The 24,476-nt window shown below is 50.1% G+C and overlaps 1 protein-coding gene across 1 annotated transcript; it reads left to right on the top strand.

Moving 5' to 3' along the window:
* The first annotated feature begins 20,627 nt into the window (after nucleotides 1-20,627).
* On the top strand, nucleotides 20,628-21,331 carry LOC109941667 (uncharacterized). The gene is made up of 3 exons (XM_035961972.1): nucleotides 20,628-20,864; nucleotides 20,944-21,041; nucleotides 21,108-21,331. The coding sequence occupies exons 1-3, from the start codon at nucleotides 20,628-20,630 to the stop codon at nucleotides 21,160-21,162; spliced, it is 390 nt and encodes a 129-aa protein (XP_035817865.1). The 3' UTR covers nucleotides 21,163-21,331.
* Nucleotides 21,332-24,476: the final 3,145 nt, after the last annotated feature.

Raw genomic sequence — 24,476 nt, 5'->3', positions numbered from 1 at the left:
CACCGTGGGGCCTCGTCCAGCATAGAGGCCCACGTGTGATCCGACCCATTGTAACAGGCCCTGCGTGGCCGCTGCTTGTTATGGGCCTAATTTGTAAAGGCATCTCTGTAATTACAGTCTGTAACCCCGCTTTATGGGAATATTCTGGGGATAACCTAGGTGTCTGAGGGCACATGCGTCCTCAACACAAGACGCTGGGCACTAAGATACCTATAAATACCCCCGCACAGTGCCCTTGAGAGGCTAGATTAACAGAGCTATTGCCATCTTGTGCGAGAACCCTGTTTACGTCACCACACCTCCCGTTGGATCCCCTTGCGACAGAGAGCAAGTTCCAACATTTGGCGCCCACCGTTCGTGCGACGAAAAAACCACCCGCGATGGCACCCAAGAAAGTTAACTCGAAGGCTGACGAGGCTGCGAAGGCAGCACTGCTTGCCGCAAAAAAAGGCAAGGCCCTTGCCCTCACCCACTCCACTCACCACGAGGCTACTGGAGACGACCTTCTCCGCACATGCGAAGACGATGCTCTCCGCACCTGCAGCCCTGAAGGACAATCGCAACCCCCAAGGCTTCGCCCCACGAGAGGGCGCGGACCTCACCGAGGACGGCGAGGTCCTCGGCGTCTCGGCGGAAGAACAGCTACAGCTGCGCGCCCTACGCCTCAAGAACCGCAATTTCAAGAGGCAAAAAGAGATACTGGAGGCCAAGCGCCAGCGCGTGTACGCACTAGCCAAGGTGCGGCAAATGATACGCGATGAAGAGCAGAAGGCCCAGGACCTCGAGCGGGAGATCGCGCTGATGCAGCACGAAGGTCACCTTGGCCTGCAGCATGGGCCACCCCTGCAACAGCGCGCACAACTGGAAGACACGCGCGAAGGCCACCTTGGCCTGCAGCATGGGCCACCCCTTCAGCAGCGCGCACAACTGGAAGACCCGCGTTTCCCCCAGCGCGACAACACTTTCCCGCACGCCGCGCCATTCCAAGGGGTCAACTACCTCGATGAGCGAAGTCCCCTGGTGCCACATCTGCAAGTGATGCCTTGGCCCGCCAACTTCCGGGCAGGGACCTATCCCAAGTACAATGGCAGCACTGACCCAACACAATACATAATGAGTTATCAGGTCGCCGTTGCATCTTCCGGAGGGGACGACGCCACGATGGCCAAGTCCTTCATCATCGCCCTCGAAGGCCCAGCTCTCACCTGGTTCACCAGGTTGCCTCCGCTGTCCATTGATTCCTGGAGAAGCCTCCGAGACAAGTTCCTGCTCAACTTCCAAGGGTACCGCCCAGACACCGACGCCTTGGCCGAACTCTCGCTCTGTAAGCAGCTGGAAAAGGAGACTCTGCGGGAGTATTACCGCAAATTTCTAACACTCAAGTCACAGCTGCCCTCAGTCGATGACCAGATCGCCATCCACTACGCCATCAGTGGCCTTCGCGCCGTCGTCCTCTACAACCACTGTATCAGAGATCTGCCCAAGAACCTCCAGGAATTATATCAGCTGTTTGAGAAATATGCCAAATCCGAAGAGCTCCACCTCCGCAAGGTTGAGTCTCAACGGAAACCCAAAGATGCTCCACAGTCCAGTCGCACGTGGACGAGGACTCCGCAGCCAGACTCCGGCCGAGACGTCCGCAATCAGCAGCAGGTGCACAACATCGCCAACCAGCACCCCGCTGGTGACGCCCCTCGCCGCCAGGAATACCCCCCAGGGCCGCGGAAATGGCACTCGGGGTAGGGGTCAAGGGCGTGCGCAGCCGCCGCGCCGATTCTATTGTCTTTTTCATGGCGAAGACTGCGCCCACCAAACCAGAGATTGCCTAGAGACGAAGGCCACCAGAGACAGGATGGCACGGGCACAGCCAGCCGACAACCCTAGAGTTGTCGCGCACACTTATCAGCAACCCCCCACCATACATCCACGCCCCCGCCCCGCATCCACCGCACCACGCTTACCAACACCACCAGGAAGTACAAATCGTACCTCCCCCACCCCCTCCACACCAGCAACAACAAAACATCCCCCACCCCCACGCCCCAAAGCAAGAAGACTTCGCCGATCAGCCGTATCGCGGAGTCATTCATATGATCACTGGGGGGGTCTAGCACCGACTTCGACACGAAGCGGCAGAAGCGGGACCACTACCGCAGCATCAACCACGTCGCCATCACTGGCCCAGTCGTGCAGACAAAGTGGTCCCACGTACCGCTAACCTTCGACGCACGAGACGTTGACCTGCGCAGCGCCCCCCACATCGACGCCATGGTTATCAACTGCAGCGTGGCAGGCTGGGACCTGCACAAAGTCCTAGTCGACAATGGCAGTCAGGCGGACATCATTTTCCTCCACGCCTTCGATCGCATGGGCATAAGCCACAACCTGCTCAAGCCTTCGGATAACCCGTTGTATGGCTTCGGCGGCAAGGGCACCTTTCCCGTCGGCATAATAGAGTTGCCTCTCTCCTTCAGTGTAGCACCCAATGCCCGAAGTGAGCAAGTGAACTTTGATATTGTGGATATGGTATATCCGTACAACGCCATCATGGGCCGGGGCTCCATCAATAAGTTTGAGGCAGCCATTCACGGACTGTACCTATGCATGAAGATACCAGGTTTGTTAGGCGCCATTACGGTCTACGGCAATCAACAGACTGCGCGCAACATAGAGCGGGACTTCGTCCCCGGACAAAGAAACGTGCACTGCCTCACGGCCCAGCGCGAGGTCCTAGCGTCCGTCAGCCCAACCGACAAAGAGCACGACAAGGCACAGCTATAGAGCAACGACGGGACCAAGACTGTTCCCCTCGACCAGGCCACGCCCAAGCAGACAGTCACTATCAGCGAGGACCTCACTTCGCATGAAGAGGAGAAACTCCTCTGCTGTCTGTCCAAGAACAAAGATGTCTTCGCCTGGTCAGCCCTCGTCCTGGTCGGGGTCAGCCGATCCATAATTGAGCACAGCTTGGGAATTGACCCTTCGGTGAGACCGAAAAAAACAGCGGCTTCGCAAAATGTCCGACGAGAAGACAGAGGCCGCCAAGGCAGAGGTGCACCGCCTCCTAGAAGCCAAATTCATTGAGCCGGTGGCTTACCCCACATGGCTCTCCAACGTTGTGATGGTGCAGAAGAAGAGCGGCAAGTGGCGAATGTGCATTGACTTCACCAGTCTCAACAAGGCCTGCCCAAAGGACAACTTCCCGTTGCCACGGATCGACAAAATAGTCGATAGCGCGGCCGGATGCGAAGTCATGTCACTCCTCGACTGCTTCTTCGGTTACCACCAGATATATATGAAGGAGGAAGACAAGGCTAGCACCAGCTTTATAACACCCTTCGGCACATATTGCTTCATCAGAATGCCGGAGGGCCTCAAGAACGCCGGGTCCACCTTCTCCAGGCTCACCAAAACAGTGCTCGAAGGGCAAGTCGGCAGAAATATATTAACATATGTGGACTACATCGTCGTCGCCAGCAAGAGCAAGGAGGACCATCTCGCTGACCTCGCCGAGACATTCGCAAACATGCGAGACACACGACTCCGCCTAAACCCGGAAATGTGCGTCTTCGGCGTTCGCCAAGGCAAAATATTGGGCTACCTGGTATCACACCGCGGCATCGAGGTCAACCCAACCAAAATTCAGGCCATCATTAACATGACGCCTCCGCAGTCCGCCAGAGACGTCCAGCGCCTGACGGGCAGATTGGCCGCCCTCAACAGATTCATCTCCAGATCCGCTGAGCGAAGTCTTCCTTTCCTCAAAACTCTCTGTGGCGCAAAAGACTTCGCTTGGGGACCAGAGCAGGCAGCGGCCTTCGCCTCATTAAAATAGTACCTGTCGGAGTTGGTAGTCCTTACAAGCCCCGACTCTTCGCTACCCCTGTTGCTCTATGTTGCGGCTTCGCCGCATGCGGTCAGCGCGGCACTGGTGCAGGAGCAGACAGTGGAGGGCGTGATCAGGCAGTGCCCAGTTTATTACATCTCCGAAGTGCTGACACCGTCCAAATGTAACATGACAGAACTGGAGAAGATTGCCTACGCAGTCGTTATGTCTTCGCGCAAATTGCGCCATTATTTTGAAGCTTTCAAGGTCCGAGTCACCTCAGACAGGGGACTCGGCGAATTGTTCAGAAACCCAGAAGCATCGGTGAGGATTGCCAAGTGGGCGGCCGAACTCTCCGGATACCACATCAATTGCGAGCCCAGGACAGCCATCAAGTCACAAGTCCTGGCAGACTTCGTCGTCGACTGGACTGGGCCAATAACACAGCCGGATCCGTCCGCAGAGAAGGTTTGGACGATCCACTGTGACGGCGCATGGTGCCATGCGGGGGCAGGCGCCGCTGCAGTCATCACCTCACCCGCCGGGGTCAAGCACAGATATGCAGCACGCCTCAGCTTCGCTCTGGAATATGACAGATGCACAAATAACATAGCAGAATACGAAGCAGTCATCCTCGGCCTCCACAAGCTGAGGGCCCTTGGGGTGACCACCTGCATCATCAGAACGGACTCCAAGGTAGTTGCCGGCCAAGTCGAGAAAGACTATGCAGCAAAGGACCCCGCACTTATGCAATACCTCGCGGCCATCCGAAGTCTCAAGAGACAATTCAAGGGATTCACCTTGCAGCATGTGGACCGGGCCAAGAATGAAGAGGCCGACGCACTGGCCAAGGCTGCCGCCAGAGGCGAGTCCCTGCCCTCCGACGTGTTCTTCCATATCATCGGCACACCAGCCGTCCGGAGCCCCGAAGGGCTCCAAATAACCAATGACAGCGAGGGCCACCGCATAGTCAATCTTATCATGACCGAAGACTGGCGGGCACCAATAACTCTGTTCCTACAGGGGTACTATCACCCAACCGACATCAACGAGGCCAAGCGCCTCAAACATCGAAGCCGGGACTTCGCACTGATCGAGGGCCAACTCTACAAGAAGGGGGTCAGCCAGCCAATGCTTAAATGCGTCACCGAAACCGAAGGTGTCCAGATCCTACGCGAAGTCCACAGTGGTACCTGCGGCTCTCACGCAGGGCCAAGGGTCCTAGCTGCTAAGGTGATCCGCCAAGGTTTCTACTGGCCCGCAATGATCTGCGCCGCAAATCGGGTCACAAGGTCCTGCGAAGCCTGCCAGAAGTTTTCTCCTCGATCAGGCAGCCCCTCGCAGTTTACAAAGCTGATCGCCCACACATGGCCTCTCCAGCGCTGGGGCCTGGACATCGTCGGGCCCTTGCCCACGGCTCAGGGGAACCTTAAGTTCGCCTTCGTCGCTGTCGAATACTTCACCAAATGGATCGAGGCAAGAGCTGTTCCCACAATAACATCAAAGACTGCCCAAAAATTCTTTTGGCAAAACATTATTTGCCGCTTCGGAGTACCGTCCGAACTAACAGTTGACAAAGGCAAGCAGTTTGACAGCCAAGACTTCAAGGATTTTTGCTTCTCCATCGGCACCAAGCTTGCCTTCGCCTCAGTCTATCACCCGCAGTCCAACGGAGTTGTGGAACGCGCCAATGGAAAAATATTCACAGCTGTCAAAAAGATGCTCCTCGACGAAAAAGGGCAGGTGGGCCGATTTGTTACCCGAGGCGGTCTGGGCGCTAAACACGACTGAGTGCAGGGTGACCGGGTTCACTCCTTTCCGCCTTCTATACGGATCGGAGGCTATGACCCCACAAGAAATAAAACATGGGTCCCCGCGAACAGTTCCGTCAGCCGTCCCCGACGTGGACGAGCCCACTTCGAAGGATCTCATCGATGGAGACCGAGTCTTCGCCCTACATGCTTTAAATAAATACCAAGCCCAGACAAAAGCATGGCGCGACCATGCAGTCATCCCGAGGGAATTCAGCGAAGGGGACCTCGTACTCATCCGAACAGCCCGAACAGAGTCCAAGGGCAAGCTGGAGCCCAAGTGGGAGGGCCCCTTCATTGTCAAGACGAAAGCCTCCCCCAGCGCTTACAGGCTCGCAACGCCAAACGACGAAGACCTGGAGCACTCCTGGAACATCGACAATCTCCGTAAATTTTTTGTTTGACTCATCAGGGCCGATTCGCCCTTGTAATTCGCAAAAAAACAATTTTATTCTGGCCCGCACTCTTTTCCTCCCGGGGGGGTGAGGTTTTTAACGAGGCGGAGCCATGTAATATACAAGTGAAAACCCCCCCGCAAAAACATGCGTCGAAAAAAGACCGCGACGACGGTCTTCGACATTCGACCAATACAAAGTCACCGCGAGGCTCAGCGCTAGCCACCCTCGCGTGCGACAACTCCGCGCAGAAGTCGCCTAAGGGTGCAGCCGGACTAGCACAACAAGTGCGAAAAATCGAAGTCCTCCGCGGAGACTATCTGTGTAGAAGTCACCTAAGGGTGCAGCCGGACTAGCACAACAAGTGCGAAAAATCGAAGTCCTCCGCGAAGACTATCTGTGCAGAAGTCGCCTAAGGGTACAGCCGGACTAGCACAACAAGTGCGAAAAATCGAAGTCCTCCGCGGAGACTATCTGTGCAGAAGTCGCCTAAGGGTGCAGCCGGACTAGCACAACAAGTGCGAAAAATCGAAGTCCTCCGCGAAGACTATCTGTGCAGAAGTCGCCTAAGGGTGCAGCCGGACTAGCACAACAAGTGTGAAAAATCGAAGTCCTCCGCGAAGACTATCCGTGCAGAAGTCGCCTAAGGGTGCAGCCGGACTAGCACAACAAGTGCGAAAAATCGAAGTCCTCCGCGAAGACTATCCGTGCAGAAGTCGCCTAAGGGTGCAGCCGGACTAGCACAACAAGTGCGAAAAATCGAAGTCCTCCGCGAAGGCTATCCGTGCAGAAGTCGCCTAAGGGTGCAGCCGGACTAGCACAACAAGTGCGAAAAATCGAAGTCCTCCGCGGAGACTATCCGTGCAGAAGTCTCCTAAGGGTGCAGCCGGACTAGCACAACAAGTGCGAAAAACCGAAGTCCTCCGCGAAGACTATCCGTGCAACAGCTGCCCAAAGGCGCAGCCGAACGAAGCGTAACAAAAGCGAAAACGACTACACCAAACTGTCCGCGCAAAGACCGACTACACGCACACCAGTCCAAGCACACCAAATACACCTGACCAAGTACGTAACGCCTTCGCGAGCATAGCCGAAAGTGCGAGGGCACACAACTTCTTCATACAAGCCATTACACATGTACAAGCGAGGGCATCACACTCTACATCGGCTCAACCTTCGGAATAATTCCCATCTCCCTATAGTTAAATAACATTATCCTAAGCTCCTCACCCGCAAAAAAGACTTCGCAATTCCCCCTCACCCGCACTCACGGAGGCCGGCAAGGACAACAGTTCCTGCCGGCCAGCCCTACTCACACGAAGCCGACCGCCGTCCGCCCCACTCACTCTACGCTTCGCAACCGCCCTTCGCCGCCTACGCCCAGTACTCAGACCAGGCACAACTTCAGCATCCGCAGCGTGCGGCGAAGCCTCCGCCGCTACCGCATCCAAGGCCGCAAAGTAGTCCAAGTCCTCATCCAACGACTCCTCAGCCCACTCAATCGAGCTCCCGGAGTCACCAAAATCAGAAAACTTAGATGCAGACCCATCCGATTTATTACCATCATCCACGGTCGAAGCCGCCAAAAAATTAGTAGTAGCGGTTGCGTGCGCAGGCCCAAATCTTGAACCTGCACAGCAACCAAGATTCAGCAACATATCCAAAATTACCTAACTACCCACACCCACTACGCCACCTGCGAAGACCCAGCTGTCGCAGGCTCCTCCGCTGTCGACTCCGCCGTCACCTCCACAGGATCCTCAGCCCTCGGCGCGGCAGTTGGCGACGGGCCTCCGCCGGCTGCAGTGGCTGTGGGGGCATCAGGAGTGCCTTCGGCGGTTTCTGGAGGCGGCTGCAGGGCGGCCTCGGGCACAGCCTCCGTCGGGTTCGGCTCCGGGTCAGGTAGCACGCTGTTCAAAGCCCCGAAGTCATCCACCCTCTCGCCACGTGCCGCCTGAGACACAGCACACAAATTCAGCAAACCCACGCATAGCCCACATTCAACAAACACCAAACAAAAGCCAAACATTACCTGACCCCTCGCCGTCTCGGCCCGCACCCTGACCACCTCTCGACCGAAGGGGCCCCACATCCGGTCGTAGAGGGCTCCGGCAGATTCCTTCACTATAGGGTCCTCAACCTTGTAGATATCACGCTCGAAATCTTCATCAGCTTGGTCGAAGACCTCATAGTGCCGGCACCCTTCGCGAGAGAGCGCGGTCATCGCCCCCTCGCAGGTGACCAGGGAGGCATAAGACATAAACCCCTCCACGATGGTGGGGAGCGCCTACAACTCCTCATGTACCCACTCCAGGCAGCGAAGTCCGGGCTCTCGGTCCGACACTTCGAAGTCAGCGGTCCGCGCGCCCAGCTCATGGTATGAATCCATAAGCTGTTTGCGTGTCCGCTCAGCCTCCGTGCGCGTCGCGGCCTCGGCCCTCTCCACGCGGCTCTGCAGCGCGCTGAGCCGCTCCTCCAGCTGCTCGGCGCGCTCCCTGGCAAGACTGCCCTCCACCCGCGCCAAATTGGCCTCCGCCTGCGCAGCCTGCGCCTTGGCGAGGGCCTCATTGGCCTCCTTCCTCTCCTCCACCAGTTGGCGCCGGAGGTCAGTCTTCTCCCCCTCTGGCGCGGCCACCTTGTCCGCCAGCTTGCGGCACTTACTGTCGGCGGTCGACTTCTCCCGGACGGCGTCAACATGTTGCGTCTGAAGTCTCTCGACTTCGGCAGACACAACTGCCGTCAGGGCCCCCGACGTCGCGCGGTCTGCGAAGTCAGCCGCCTGCAAGACACACATAAGACCATAGCCCCGGCGAAGCAAAAAAAAACAACAAAAAAACCGAAGTCTAGCTCAACGTACCTGACTCAGTGCCTCCTTCATCTCCTTCAGCCGGTGGGATACAGCACCCGCCTCGTCCCTGACGGTAGTGAGTGTCGGCATCTCGCCACCGGTACTAAGAGCACCGCCCTTCGCCCTTGGCACCACGGCAGCCGCCGTGGTCGCCGCGGCAGGCGGAACAACAACAAGTTGGCCTTCGTCCGACCCTGCGACGTATCAACAAATTTTAAAAAAAAATCGAGCCAACGACTTACCAACAAGATAATCGTCCACACTAATGTCGGTGGCGAAGTCGACGTCGTACTTGCCCGGCGGCGACAACTCTCGGGCCGCCTTCGCGGCCTCCGACACCCCGCTGGACGCCAGTGCTGCCTTCGCAGACTTGGAACCACCGGCGGCAGCCGCAGCCTCCTGCGCCCTGCTGGATGCAGGGACGGCCGACTTCGCCGCCAGCGGCGGCTTGCCTCCGCCGGGGGCAGTAGCCTTCGCTGCCCCCCGCTGCCTCTTCGGTCTGGCTTCATGAAGCCTGACGACCGCCTGGCGCTTCTGTGCGGCTCCCTGGCGATCCTTGTCCATCACTGCCAACACAACAGCAACAATATTCCGCCCGTAAGGAAACACTTTCCATTCACGAACCATGCGAGATGTAAAAAAGTCTTCGCCGACCACGCGAGGGATAGGAACATTCTTAGGCCACCAACCCCCGGTAACCCTCAGCATCCGCGCCGAAGACTCCCGGAGCTCGGGCGAAGACATCCTTCCCCCCGGGGCCGCGCATGTCCTCATCAATTCTCTAGCAAAACCATCAGAAACCCCGAGTCTTCCCATAGCAGTACCTAGTTTCCTCCTCTTAGAGGACGGGGCGGCCGCCGGCGCGGGGTCGTCTCCAGACTCTACCACCGTTTTCTTCCCGCGACGATCTGCATCGTCTTGGCCGGGATAATCGCCATACGGCAGACGATTCAACTCAAAAACCCTGTTCAAGCGGTCATTCGACCCGCGAATATCCCAGCTACGCTGGCCCTCTGTCCTCGGCACGTACCGACCAACGATCCGCACCGCCCCATCCTCCGCCTCACGCACAAAGGCGTCCGATCGCGGCTATGCAGATCCAGCGCGAAGGCAGGACTTCGCACCAGCTTCCCGCCATGGGAAGGCATCTGGCGAGGGCACACTTCGCCCAACGCCCAGCCATGCGCCAAAGGCCATACCCCGTACGCCACAAACTCCTCAACCAAATCGCGCCCGCTGCTCAGGCCGGCGGCGCACCGAAGGGCCCCTTCGTCCGCATCCTCCTCCGCCACTTCAAAAGGCGGGTATGCCGAGTAAAAATGCGAGCACATCTCGGACACGGGGAGCCCCGGATGGTCGTCGACTGTACCCTCCGCTACGTAGAACCAAAACTCATGCCAATTGCCCCACTTGTTGCGGGCGCAAGGAACCAACTCAACTACCTCCATGGTGGTCTTGCCGGTCTTTGGCGTAAATGTACAGGTTCCAAACTGGGCCACTTCATCTCCAATCATCCTCTTCTGCCAGTGCAGGCAATAGTACTTCGCGAAGACTTCGACTGATGACTGTCCGCCGTACGAAGTCGTCGCCCAGACATACTTCGACAGAGCCACCACGACATTCGGAGTCAGCTGATGGATCTGAACGTTAAATCTGCGCAGGACTTCTCCAACAAATCGGTGCGCAGGCAGGCGGAGACCGGCGGCGAAGAACGCCTTGAACACAACCAACTCGCCCTCCGGCTCGGGGACTTCCTCCGTCCCCGGGACACGAGCGACTCCGCCGCCAAAGTAACCCAGACGCTGCATATCTTGCACGCGGACCGACGACATCCGCGACACACCAAAGTCCACCGTATCGTCGGCGCGCAACTCCTCCGCCGCCGCAGTACTCAGCGTTTCCTCAGACGACGCGTCGGCCGGCGGCGTAGCGGCAGCAGAAGAAGAAGAGGTCGGCATCGCTACGTACCGTCGGCGGCGGCGAGCGGTCTGCTTCACTCGAGCCAGATCTCCGGTGAACAAGAGCAAGGAGGGCAGACGAGCAGCGAGACGGTGGAAAAGGCGGCTAGGGTTTTCATGGAGCGTGGAAAGATGAAGTTCAAAACGCGCCGCCCCCCGCCCCCTTTTATACACAGAGCGCGGCGCTTCGGGAAACCCGCAGTCCAACAGTACGGTGTTAATCAACGGTCATGTCAAAAACCCCCGTGGAACCACTTCGAGCGAGGGCAGCGTCTCCGCCATCTAGCGACGTCTTCGGCACCAGATGACTTAGTCGAACTGGTCCCTCGGAGGGCTAATGTTGGGGCGAAGGCGAAGACACCACCCTTCGCTCGAGGCCTTCGCCGTGGTCGTTGGTCCAGCGGGGACAAGACATCGGGCAGGGACACCCTTCTCCCCATACGACATCGGACGGAGACCTGTGACGAGGTCATCCCACCGTGGGGCCTCGTCCAGCATAGAGGCCCACGTGTGATCCGGCCCATTGTAACAGGCCCTGCGTGGCCGCTGCGTGTTACGGGCCTAATTTGTAAAGGCATCTCTGTAATTACAGTCTGTAACCCCGCTTTATGGGAATATTCTGGGGATAACCTAGGTGTCTGAGGGCACATGCGTCCTCAACACAAGACGCTGGACACTCAGATACCTATAAATACCCCCGCACAGTGCCCTTGAGAGGCTAGATTAACAGAGCTATTGCCATCTTGTGCGAGAACCCTGTTTACGTCACCACACCTCCCGTTGGATCCCCTTGCGACAGAGAGCAAGTTCCAACAACAGCGTGAGGACGCACAAAGAATATGAAGGATGGCGCAGAGCCGAAGCTATGCGCAGGGGAGCTTCGACATGATAGCAGAAAAAGAAACCGACTTAAAAATGAAAAGGCTATTTAGACCTCGATGGATTGCTATAGAGTTATTAACAAATGTAAAGGGAATGGGTGTAATTTTACATGGGTTGTGTCCCGTGCCTATAAATAGATGAACAGTGCTCCTGTACTGTTCACGCTGACTTGGCATTTGCTTTTGTGTCACGCTTGTACCTTTACCTTCTCTCAAGCTGAAGGTATATTTGTAATTTATTATCATTTCTATTTTTCCCTGATGATAAAATAGAAATTAGTTAATAATAATGTTTAAGTGTTTATGTTATATCTTATACTTTATATGAATTCTTCTTCATCATTCGTTGTGCTCACGAAGGTATGCCCTTCATAACCTTCGACCGAAATTCATTATATCCTAAGGGAAATAATGCTTCAAAGGACGAAGGACTTTAGCATTTAACATTTTTCATGTTGCCTTGTTCTTAACTCTTAGCATTTGAGAACAAGTCTCCAACATTGGCGCCCACCTCCGGTGATATCACTTCCACTTTTTGAGTTTCGAACACCTTCGGCAAGCATCGACCTTCGTCATGCCGCCAAAGAAAGCTTCAGCAACAGGGGTTGCGGCTCTGCAGCCGCTGGACACGAACCAGGAGACTCTCTCTCTTCGGGAAGCCCGAAGCCAGAAGAGGAAGGCCACCAGTCCAACGCCTCAGGAGGACGATTTGGACCAAGAAATCAGGAACATGGAAATGTTGCATCAACAAGTGCAAAAGAAGAAAGAAAAGATGGCCCGGCTAGCTGACCTACAAAGGCAGATAGACGAAGCCTCTGAAGAGGTTCGTCATGTTACGCAAGATGAACAGAACCGGAGGCCCCAGTACAGAGAGCTCCACCAAGAGGGCTTCGTCAACGAGGATGACTGGTATGAGGATTTCCATCATGGAAATTTTGCTTTTGATGATGCTTCTCCTCTATCACCAGAACTGCAGGCTACACCTTGGCCTCCGTCTTACAAGCCGCCTCAACTCCCCATGTACGACGGACACTCAGATCTGAAGCAGTTTCTGATGAGCTACGAAGCAATGATATCTTCCTATGGTGGCAATACTGCAGTCATGGCGAAGTCTTTCGTCATGGCCGTCAAGAATGTTGCACAAACCTGGTACTCCTCCCTTCGGCCAGGAACAATCACATCATGGCAGAAGCTGAAGGATATGTTGATCACCAGTTTCCAAGGGTTTCAAACGAAGCCGGTCACCGCTCAAGCCTTATTCCAGTGCACCCAAGACCACGAAGAATATCTTCAGGCGTATGTCCGAAGGTTCTTATGCCTGAGGGCACAAGCGCCAACAGTGCCCAATGAAATTGTCATTGAGGCCATGATTAAGGGGCTTCGGCCAGGACCTTCAGCCCAGTACTTTGCCAGGAAGCCCCCTCAGACTCTGGAGAAACTGCTTCAGAAGATGGACGAATACATCCACGCTGATAATGACTTCCGACAGAGAAGGGAGGAAGCTTACAGGTTCTCCGAAATAGCCAGGGGCTTCGGAGGGAGAATTCATCCTAGACATGTCAGATTGATTCATAACACTCAGAATGATGACAGGGGAAGCCAGCAGCAGAGGCCGCAATATTCCTCCCAGGCTTCGGGGCAGCAGCAGAGCTATCCTCGGCCTCCAGCTCCTTGGGGCAGAGGTGCCAGGGGCTTCGGAGGAAGATTTGGGGATCAACCCAGGAAGATCTATTGCCTATTCTGTGGTGAGGACAAGGGCCATACCACAAGGATGTGCCATGTTACCATCCAGAAACAAAAGGAGATAGCAGAAGCTGCAACCCAACAGAGCCAACCGAAGCAAGTTATGCACACTGTTTTGTACCATTCGCCTTACATTCCATAGTATGTAGGCAACCACCCTGCAGCTTCTGTTGCTTCGGCAAGCCAACCTCAGGCATCTTGGCAACAACCTCCACCTCCACCACCAATGCAACGAAGCCAGCAGCCAGAAGGGAGTCAGCATATCCACCTTCAACGGGACTTCAGAGAAGAGTCCGAAGCTCGCACAGTCAATAGTACTGTGCCAGAATCGAAGCAAATTTACTAACAAATATCCTACCTCGGCAGCAGTTTTTACATTCAGTATCATTTTCTTTTTAATAAAGAACAATTATTGAAAGCCTAAGTGCTTTTTGTCGTTTTCAATTTCTTGTAATAGCTTTGTTTTCGCCACAGTAAAAATATACCTTCTCCACAGAATAACGGAGTTGCCGAAGTATAAGAATTTATGGTTACAAGGAGAATCTCCGAAATAACAAAAAGTTGTTCCTAAGGGAACGCAGCATAAGTTTTCTGCTCAAAAGTCGTTCCGAAGGGAATGCAAAGCTTACAACGAAAAATAAACGATGATTCCGCTGAAAGTAAAAGGCGAAGAAGCTCCTAAGGGAGGCTTACAGCGAAAAATAAACGTTGATTCCGCTGAAAGTAAAAGGCGAAGAAGCTCCTAAGGGAGGCTTACAGCGAAAAATAAACGCTGATTCTGCTGAAGTAAAAGGCGAAGAAGCTCCTAAGGGGGGCTTGGAGTGAAAAATAAACGTTGATCTTCGGCAAATATCATTTTGCATAACATCACATCATTTGCATAGCATAACATCATACATCATATTGCATCAATGACGCAAGAAGGGGGTTTCAATGTTGATATTCGGAGATCGTTTTGAAGAAACAGTGCCAAGGCACAAAAATAATTATTGAAGAAGCATGCCTTTACGAAGATTGGTTATTGATTTTACGAAGATTGGATGTTTTTATGAAATAAAAAGATCTATTGGTTACTGATTTTACGAAGATTGGATGTTTTTATGAAATACAGATATTATTTACGAAGCATGAAAAGAAGGGAAGGTGTTTTTTCGCCGAAGGCTCAAAAACGGTATGTATGTAAAGTTTCATGCATCGTAAAGAATTGAACCACAAATAGATTATATATTACATTCAAAGTTACAAAATATTACACATATTGTTCAACAAATATTACATTCCAAATGTTTTTACAATAACATCTAATCTTCCCTTAGAACTATTTCTGCAGCTTCGTTTAGTAATTGGTCAACAACTTTGTCCATGATAGCTTCGGCCATTCTTCTAATCTCGTCATCCCCCTTTACGTGGGGGTCTGCCGATGGCTCGGTAGGCTCTGAGGGAGGAGAAGGTGTGACCATGTTACAAAGTGTAAACAAGTTCAAAATCAAAAGGTTACAACAAAAAGCCAAAAATTACTAGTTAATACCTATTCGCCCTTCGAGATCCGCACTTTTCTCAGTGGCCTCTGCTACTTTTCTAGCGTCATGTATACCTTTCTCGCTTCTCCGTATAATTTCTTGGGCCATTTCCCGGCCACCGTTTTCCCAGATGTCGGTGAAAAATTTTCCACCAACCAAAGTTGCCTCGGCCGAAGGGTCTTTTATGTCTTCAGAGGATAAAACGGCTTCGGTCTGTGCCAGGGATTTCACGTGATCACAACCTTTCTTCTCCAAAACAGCGGCAATCCCCCTGGCACCCGAGAAGGCACATATGTCTCTGTGGCTATTCAAAACTTCTTCAAAAGCTTCAGCTTCGTGGCTGATCCATCCAATTGGGCCTTCGGGGTCGCCCCTCATGAAATTTTCTTCACTTGAAAACGCGCCAACGTTGGCAAAGCTGGTTCTTATTTTCTTAACACATTCTATAGATTTTTCATAACACCTTTTCTTGGATGCACGAAGCTCTTCAACGTTTTTTTCTAAATGATTTGCCCATTGTTCACTAATTTCTCGTTTTGTTTCTTCAACTGTGTATTCTTCTTTAGCTCTGGCTAGTTGTTTCCGAAGATTCTCAATTTCGTGCTTCTGAGCCTCAGCTTGAGCTTTGAAAGCAGCTTCGTCTTCTTTTAATTTATTCACCAACGAATGTAATATTTTATCTTTTTCGAGACCTTCGTTCCTTAGTTCAATTACTTCGGAACGAAGGTTGCTCAGGGCTATGACACACCCTTCATCTTCGGCATCCTTTTGTGCCCTGAGGGCATTACTAAGTATAAGACCCTGTAAAAAAATGTGTTAATAAGTTTAAGCAAATGAAAAATTTTGGTTTCAAGAAATAATATAAATATCTCATTTTCTTCACCTTTAAACTATTGTACGCTAAGCTGTCGGCCAGCTCGTCCTTTGACAACACCGAGAGCCCGTCTTCTAATGTTGGGAATCCGAAGCTTTTGCTCATCTCCCGACAGACAGAAATCTCCTTGCTGTCAGGGAGACAATACAAGAAGTCTTCTTCTCCGCTGCCGTTGAATATCAGCGCCCCTTTTGGATATTTCAATTTTTGCGCATAGAATTGAGCTTCTCTTTTTCCTTTTTCGCTCAGATTTTTACCCGAAGCATGACGTAATACATAGTCAGAAGCTTCAGAAGATGCTTCGGGAATAGGTGTGACGATTTTTTCAGGAAAAGTTTCTTCTGCAGATTCTTTTTCTGTTTCTTTTTCAATTTCCAAGAATTCCCTCTTGGTAGGCTCTGAAAGCCCAGTTTCAGTTTCCGCTTGACTTTTGGCAGCTTCGGCCTCAGTTTGTGTCTTTGGAACTTCGGTAGCTATCTTCGGAGTAGAGCTTGAAGATTTTATCGTTTCCAGTACATCTAGCACGTTAACCATTTTTTTCCTCTTGGGGGTTGTCGTAAGGTCTTTTTGTGCCATCGGCATTGGCATTGGCACCTCAATTTTTGCTGAAGGACTTAGAATTTCCGATGTCTTTGTCTCTTCAGCCCTCGGTTCTTCTATTTTTTCCATTGCCGGCATTTTGGCCGGCTCTTCAATATTCGGCAGGAGAGTCGGCTCCTTGGCTTCGGTGGCCGAAGAGGTTTCACCGACAAACTCAGGCACTGTGGCCGGTTCAATATAGCGTGGCCAGTGCGTAAGAACCTTCATCTTTTTCCTCTTCGGTGCCGGCTCACTAGGAGCGGCTGAAGCAACTTTCTTCACAGAAGCTGTATCTTTCCTTTTTTGACCCCGTGTTGGGTAACGGTAGTCAGGATAGACGAACCCAATGGCATCAAACACTCGGTTGAGTCTCTTCTTCTTCCGGCCTCCGAAGGCCGCGGACAGTGCAGTATCTTCTGTCTTCGAATATGGCCCAAGCAGTTCGTCGCTTGTGGCCTCAATACATTTCAGCCAGTCATCATCTGGCTCCACAAACTTATCTCCATATCTGAAGGTATATTTTAACCTAACTAGTCCACCTTCGTCAGGTTTGCTAATGGTTTCCTTTGGTATTTCCCACTTTTCTACAAGTGGCCATACCCTGTAGGCCACGTGCTCTTGAACTAAGTCCCTAGTCCCGATGAACGAGCAAACCATGCCGAAGGCCCTCTGGCATTCTTCGGCTGTTTCATCCATTTCCACCTTCGACTTCCGGAGGCCGAAGCGTTGCCAAATAGGACGCATGATGATATCTTTAATATCCTCTCGTACCTTCAAATCATTTTTTACATAGAACCATTCCTTCATCCAGTCCCCGGGCCATCTCTTCCGAAAGGTCGGCACGAGACAGCTTGACCCAGAGCGGGCGCCGAAGCTGTAACAGCCAAAATTGTTATGATATTGCTCTTTTCCCCAGGGCTTCGTCTCATATACTAGCTCATGTAAATTACAAAAGCTTTTTGCATTTGGCTCCAAGCCCTGGCTCCTCACGGCCTAGACAAAGATTCCCATTCTTATGATTGCTTCGGGCGTAATTTGATGCAGGTAGACTTGATAAATCTTCAAAACCTCAACCACAAATTTGCTTAATGGAAATCGAAGCCCAGCCTTAAAAAGCTTCGGAACATCACAACTTCATTCTCTTCAGGAGTAGGCACGGTCCTCTCTCCGTCATCAGCCCTTACAATAGACATGTCCCGAAAATATCTTCCCCTCATATTATCAAGATGACCCTGTTTAATATTTGATTTTCCAAAAACTGTATGGCTTGGTCGCCAGGGTCGATCTTCGGAGTTTTCTCCACCACTTTCCACATCATAAATCTCGCTATCACCAGTGTCTTCAGACAAACCCTCTAAAATCTCCTTAGTAATCTTCTCTGTATTCGTCTTTGCTATTGATTCAAGAAAGCTGAGATTCATCTCCTCAGAAAGGCTCAGCTTCGATTCAACAACAGATTTCTTCTCTTCAGACATCTTCGAAAATGCTGAGAAAGTGCTCTCGAAACCGAAGCTTAAAAAAATTTAAAAAGCCAAGCAAGTGTTGGTGCGCAAGAGCTAAAACTTGGGTGAGCAAGAGCAGATGGCAAGAAAGCGTGCCAAATGAATCCGTGGTGAGCCCTTATTTATACGCCTAGTGCGTTGAAAACTGGAGGGTCCCGCTTGTCAATGACTGTTACTATTCTAGCAAAGGGAAGGTGTTTTTTCGGACCTTCGGCTTAAGGCCTTCGTCCATGTCGCAATTTGAATTATTACTCTAACAAATTAATATTGTGAGGGGCTACTGTTGGGGGCCTTCGGCTTCCGAAGGTCCTCAAAAACATGATTTAACGATGTTTCTGGAGTATAATGTGTAAACAGGTACCTTCGGACTTAAATCAAAACCACAGCGTGAGGACGCACAAAGAATATGAAGGATGGCGCAGAGCCGAAGCTATGCGCAGGGGAGCTTCGGCATGATAGCTATAGAGTTATTAACAAATGTAAAGGGCATGTGTGTAATTTTACATGGGCTGCGTCCCGTGCCTATAAATAGATGAACAGTGCTCCTGTACTGTTCACTCTGACTTGGCATTTGCTTTTGTGTCACGCTTGTACCTTTACCTTCTCTCAAGCCGAAGGTATATTTGTAATTTATTATCATTTCTATTTTTCCCTGATGATAAAATAGAAATGAGTTAATAATAATGTTTAAGTGTTTATGTTATATCTTATACTTTATATGAATTCTTCTTCATCATTCGTTGTGCTCACGAAGGTATGCCCTTCATAACCTTCGTCCGAAATTCATTATATCCTAAGGGAAATAATGCTTCGAAGGACGAAGGACTTTAGCATTTAACATTTTTCATGTTGCCTTGTTCTTAACTCTTAGCATTTGAGAACAAGTCTCCAACAGGAGGACTTAGTGTTCCAGGGCACTAGTTCAAGCTCGAACAGGCGTAGAGCTTTGTTGGAGCATGTTCCAGAGTTACAGGGTCAGGCAGTCGGCGTACAGAGGAATGAGGTAACCAATATATTTGTTTTGTAATGTAATATTTGTATGAGTTCGAATAACTAAATTATTAATTTTGATCTATAGGATGAGCCTGAAGATGAGGAAGAGACAGAGGAGTGGAGACAAGTGGAAGATGTTGAGGATGTCCAGGGTAGGGAGGTGGAGACAGGGTGGGGTGAATGGCCCAATGATGGAGGGTCGGGAGTTGAGGGAGCTAGTGGGTCAAGGGAAGGGGAAGCTAGTGTTTTAGGAGGAGGTTCTGGAAGCGGGGGAGTTGGAGGGTCTTCAGGGTCCGGAAGCCGCGGAAGACTAGTTGGGTCCCCCCCCCCTCCTAAAGAACCAGTTAACAAGGTTGAGATAATCCCGAGTGGAGATGGGTAAGAGCATCTTTGCTTTGTTCTTATGTCTTACACATTGAGGATAAACAATTATTTTTTGAATTTGACAATTGTGCTTGTGTTGTTAGGGCTTGGCTGGATAGTAGTTTCACCGGCAAAGATCGTGTAAGGCAAGTAAATAAAGTGTTGGGCAATATCTGTCGTATGAGATGGCCTGGATTGGTGATTGAGGATGGTATTGAGGTCCCTGTCACAAGATGGGATCAATACGGCCCTGCGGTTAACGCGCAACATGGGAATGCGCAAGGTGCAGTTTGGCACGACTTCTGGGTATGTTTATCTATCTTCTTGCCAAGTTATCAGCTCAATTATTGATTCATATTATGGATTCTTGACTATGTTTTTTTCAGAAACATTATAAGTTGCCTGATGGAGATACTCATACCGAGCATGCACACTCCGTGTTCCATAGGAACGCGGCAGATGTTGTTGCGGATATGATGTACTATGTTCGAATCCAGGTAATTAATCAAGCTATGTTGAGTAGTGAAGGACGACGTGCAGCCACTAAGAGCGAGGTGTCACAGTATGGATTTTCTATGACTCAGCAAGATTTTCTTCAGGTAATTGATGTTTGTGCTTGTGTTAGAAAATTTTTTGTTGCTTGTATATGATACAATTACTTGTAAATGGATTGTGTTTCCGTAGCATTCGATTCCATGGATAGCCGCCAATGATGCTGCTTGGCGTGCCTTATTGCGTTATTGGGCTTCTGATGATTTCAAGGCAAAGTCTATGCGACAAAGTTCCAATCGTGGAACCGAGTCGTATCACAAGTATGGAGGTGATGATCACTTTAGTTTGGCAAAACGAATGGTAAGTGCAATTTATTTCATTTTTTGTTGATTGTAGTTGACTTGCTGTAATTTCTGATTATAATGTTTGTCAAATGTACGTACAGGAAGCTAGCAGTGGTGTAGTGCCCAGTGATGTTCAAGTATACCTGAGGGGGCACAGAGGACCAGATCCTGTAAACCCAGATGTGTTGTGTAGCCAAAAGGCAACAGATCGTCTGGTGAGTGTTTTGAAATGCTTGGTAGATTTTGTTCATATGAAACTTTGTATGTAAGATGACATTGTTCTTTTGTATGCAGGCTGCATATGGTGAGGCGATGTCTAGTCAGCATGGATCGGACTATGACTGGAGGATCGCACCTATTGATCCTCAGGTTGTGTATGCGAGTGGTGGAAAACCCCATGGAAGGTATGGACTCTACATACCTTATCTTGTTTCATCGGTTTAAGTACAATACATTTATTTTGAATCTGTTGTGATGTTACTTGTTTGAAGGTACTCGATGTTCGATAACGTCATCGACTCGAGCCAGGTGATGGTTCAGAGGGGAGGTTCGTCGAGGTCTGCTGCTCGTAGCTCCCGTCGCTCTACTCAGGATACTGCAGAAGTTGAGCGACTACGAGAAGAGCTTAGGCAACATCAGGAGCGGCAAAGGGTTCAGGAGGAATACTTGAGGCAACATGCTGCGCAACAAGAATACTATGCTACTCAGTTTCAACAACAGCAAGCACTGATACAAGTAAGTTCAAAAAGATCTTTCATTTTAAGTTATGTATTGATTTAAAACACTGACATTAATGTGTTCGGCGATTTGATAGCAACTAGCACAAGCCCAAGGGATACAGGTTTCGATGGCCCCCCACCTCCACCTCCCATACATTTTCCTTGGCCTTCACCTCCACCTACCGAACATCAGGTATGCAAAATTTTCATTATTTACTTGTTATATTATGGTGTAACTCCATGAATGTCATTTGTACAGGTATATGAGACCCCTCCAGCTACCTTGCCGGTGCAGCAACAACATGATGGCTTAGACTTTGTCGATGTGTTGTTCGCCAGTGGAGGTAGCGAGCATCACTTTTCGTTGATTCCTGATGTTGATCGACAGTAGTGGACTTCCATTCTATGTTTTTTGTGAGACTTGAAACTTGTGTCTTGTGAGACTATTATGTGGATGTAACTTGTGTCTTGTGAGACTTGAAACTTTGTGGACTGTTCTGGCCAGACTATTATGATTTTATATGTGACATGTGGTATATTGTGGCTTTTAAATATATTGTGGTATATTGTGGCTGTCATTTTTGTATATTGTGATATATGTGGCTGTCATTTTGATATATGTGGCTGTTATTTTGATATATGTGGCTGTTAATGTGGTGAATAATGAAAATTAAATTGCATTTTTTGTGCTGGTCATTTTAACTTCCGAGAGTACAACTAAAACGGTCGGAAGTTAGCCTTCACACGGCGTCAGCGCAAAACGAACGACGTCAAACTTTAACTTCCGAGAGGACTGCTTTCGCTCTCGGAAGTTAGCGTAACTTCCGAGAGGGAACTTTGGCTCTCGGAAGTTAGCGTAACTTCTGAGAGTCTCTCGGAAGTGAGCGTAAATTCCGACTAAAATCTTACGAGAGGATAACTTCCGACGGAATTATCTATCTTCCGACGGTTTACATAACTTCCGAGAGTTTAGCTCTAACTTCCTACGGTTTAGGCCCTAGGAAGTTAAGCATTTTGGTGTAGTGGCTATAATTCACCGGACTATCTGGTGGTGCACCGGACTGTCCGGTGAGCCAACGGTCGCCAGCGCCAATGGTCGGCTGCGCAATCCGCGGGCAACGCGTGGCCCGTAGCAAAGGTTGGTTAGGCACACCAGACTGTCCGGTGCGCCAACCGACCCCGACGACCAACGGTCGGATGCGCCAGATATGGAAGGAGATCGTGCACCGGACAGCTACAGTGACTGTCCGGTGCACCACCCGATAGAAGGCAAGTTTGGCCTCCAACGGCTCCTAGCTGCCTTGGGGCTATAAAAGGGACCCCTAGGCACATGGAGGAAAACACCAAGCTTACAAGAAACATCCTAAGAATTCTAGACTCTGGTTTCACGCAATCGGATCATCGTTCTTGAGATTTGAGCACTATTCGAGTTGTAAACTTCTCGCGTTGTGTTTGTGTGCTCACTTTCTCACTTGTGTGCGTGGTTGTGCTAGGGATTTGAGTCTTGCGTGTGTTGCTCTCCCCAACCTTACTCCGTTCTTTCTTTGTGATCTCCATTGTAAGGGCGAGTGACTCCAAATTGTGGAGATTCCTCGCAAACGGGAAAATACTCTAAAGGAAAAGACCGTGGTATTCAAGTTGATATTTGGATCACTTGAAAGGGGTTGAGTGCAACCCTTGTCCATTGGGACGCCACAACGTGGAAGTAGGCAAGTGTTACTTGGCCAAACCACGGGATAAAAATCGCGTGTCCCATGTGTTGCTTATTGTGATTTCTTTGTTCGCACAAGCACGTTCCTTAGCCACTTGATTTCACTAACACCTTGATAATCAAGTTTGTGGCTATTTAGTGTTTAATTTTATAGGGTCACATATTCACCCCCCCTCTAGGTGCTCTCATCCGGTTTCAGACCTTTCAAGCAGAGAGCTAGAACATTTTGTCCAGATCTTCTCCCACGAATCAAGGACGAAATCCACCAGCTACTAGAAGCTAATTTTATTAGACCTTGCAGATACGCAGAGTGGGTCTCCAATATTGTGCCGGTGGAGAAGGAGTCAGGTAAGCTTAGAGTATGCATTGATTTTCGCAATTTAAATAGAGCAACTCCTAAAGATGAGTATCCCATGCCCATAGCCGACACATTAATCAATAATGCATAAGGAAATAGAATTATTAGCTTTCTTGATGGTAATGCCGGATATAATCAGATTTTCATGGCCGAAGAAGATGCATCTAAAACGACCTTTATATGTCTAGGCTTCATTGGTTTATTTGAGTGGGTTGTCATGACATTTGGTCTGAAAAATGCCGGTGCTACTTATCAGAGGGCTATGAATTTGATCTTTCACGAGCTGTTGGGAAACACTGTGTAAGTCTACATTGATAATATTGTAGTAAAATCGGTTGAGTATAGTTCTCATTTAGCTGATTTGCGCAAAGCCTTTGATAAGATGCGTCGGTATGGCTTGAAAATGAACCCACGTAAATGTGCTTTTGGAGTGTCGGCCGGTAAGTTTTTAGGATTTGTCATCCATGAACATGGTATAGAGATAGACCCTGACCGAATTAAGTCTATTCGGAATGTGGGACCTCCGACCTGTAAAGTCGAAGTGCAGAAGTTTCTCGGCAAGGTGAATTATTTACGAAGGTTTATTTCTAACCTAGCCGGGAAGATTGATCCCTTCACCCCTATCCTTCGACTTAAGAATGATGCCGAATTTGCTTGGGGGCAGAGCAGCAGGAAGCATTTGATCTCATTAAAAAAATACTTGTCTTCGGCTCCCGTATTAAAAGCACCACAAACAGGAGTATCATTCCGATTATACATTGCAAGTGAAGATAAGGTCATTGGGGCTGTTCTAACACAAGAAACTGAAGGAAAGGAGCATGCGGTGACATATCTAAGTCGAAGGTTGGTGGATGTTGAAACGAGATACACTTTTATTGAGAAGTTATGCTTATGCTTGTTTTACGCATGCACCAAGTGTAGATGTTATTTACTGTCTAGTCATTGCACGGTTTATGGTCAAGCCGATGTGATCAAATACATGTTGCATAACCCAAATATGAGTGGTAGAATTCGTAAATGGGCTTATGCACTCATAGAATATGACTTGGCCTATGAACCATTGAAATCCATGAGAGGCCAGGTCGTAGCAAATTTTATTGTAGAACATCGGATTAATGACACTCATAAATTAGACATATCATATCTCACTGTTTCTCCTTGGACTTTATATTTTGATGGATCGGTTTGCAATGAGGGGCAAGAATTGGCATTGTGCTTGTTTCACCAAGTAATGTCTCCTTCGACTTCTCTAGCCGATTGAAAACTTATTGCACTAACAATCAAGCCGAATATGAAGCCCTTTTGTTCGGCTTGTAACTTTTAAATTGTATGGGAGTAAAACATGTGAAGGCATTTGGTGATTCTCAGCTGGTCGTCCAACAGGTGTTAGAAAAATATCAATGTTTTGATGGTACTCTAAATAGTTACCTTGAAAAATGTTGGGGCATAATTCATTCTTTTGACAAATTCAGTATTCGACATATCTCTAGAATTGAGAATCATAGAGCTAACAATTGGGCACAAGATGCATCAGGTTATCGGATAAAGCGAGGGAGATT

The sequence above is a fragment of the Zea mays genome, chromosome 8 (genome assembly GCF_902167145.1).
Source record: "Zea mays cultivar B73 chromosome 8, Zm-B73-REFERENCE-NAM-5.0, whole genome shotgun sequence".
Lineage (NCBI taxonomy): Eukaryota > Viridiplantae > Streptophyta > Magnoliopsida > Poales > Poaceae > Zea > Zea mays.
Note: the sequence above shows the minus strand (reverse complement) of the source record. Positions and strands in the feature narration are given on the sequence as shown.

What these genes read in the sequence shown, in the direction of transcription:
- LOC109941667 (XM_035961972.1), top strand. Translation starts at nt 20,628, where the DNA reads ATGTTCGATAACGTCATCGACTCGAGCCAGGTGATGGTTCAGAGGGGA. An exon ending in AACAGCAAGCACTGATACAA is followed by an intron (nt 20,865 to 20,943) that starts GTAAGTTCAAAA and finishes GCGATTTGATAG; the next exon opens with CAACTAGCACAAGCCCAAGG. An exon ending in CTCCACCTACCGAACATCAG is followed by an intron (nt 21,042 to 21,107) that starts GTATGCAAAATT and finishes TCATTTGTACAG; the next exon opens with GTATATGAGACCCCTCCAGC.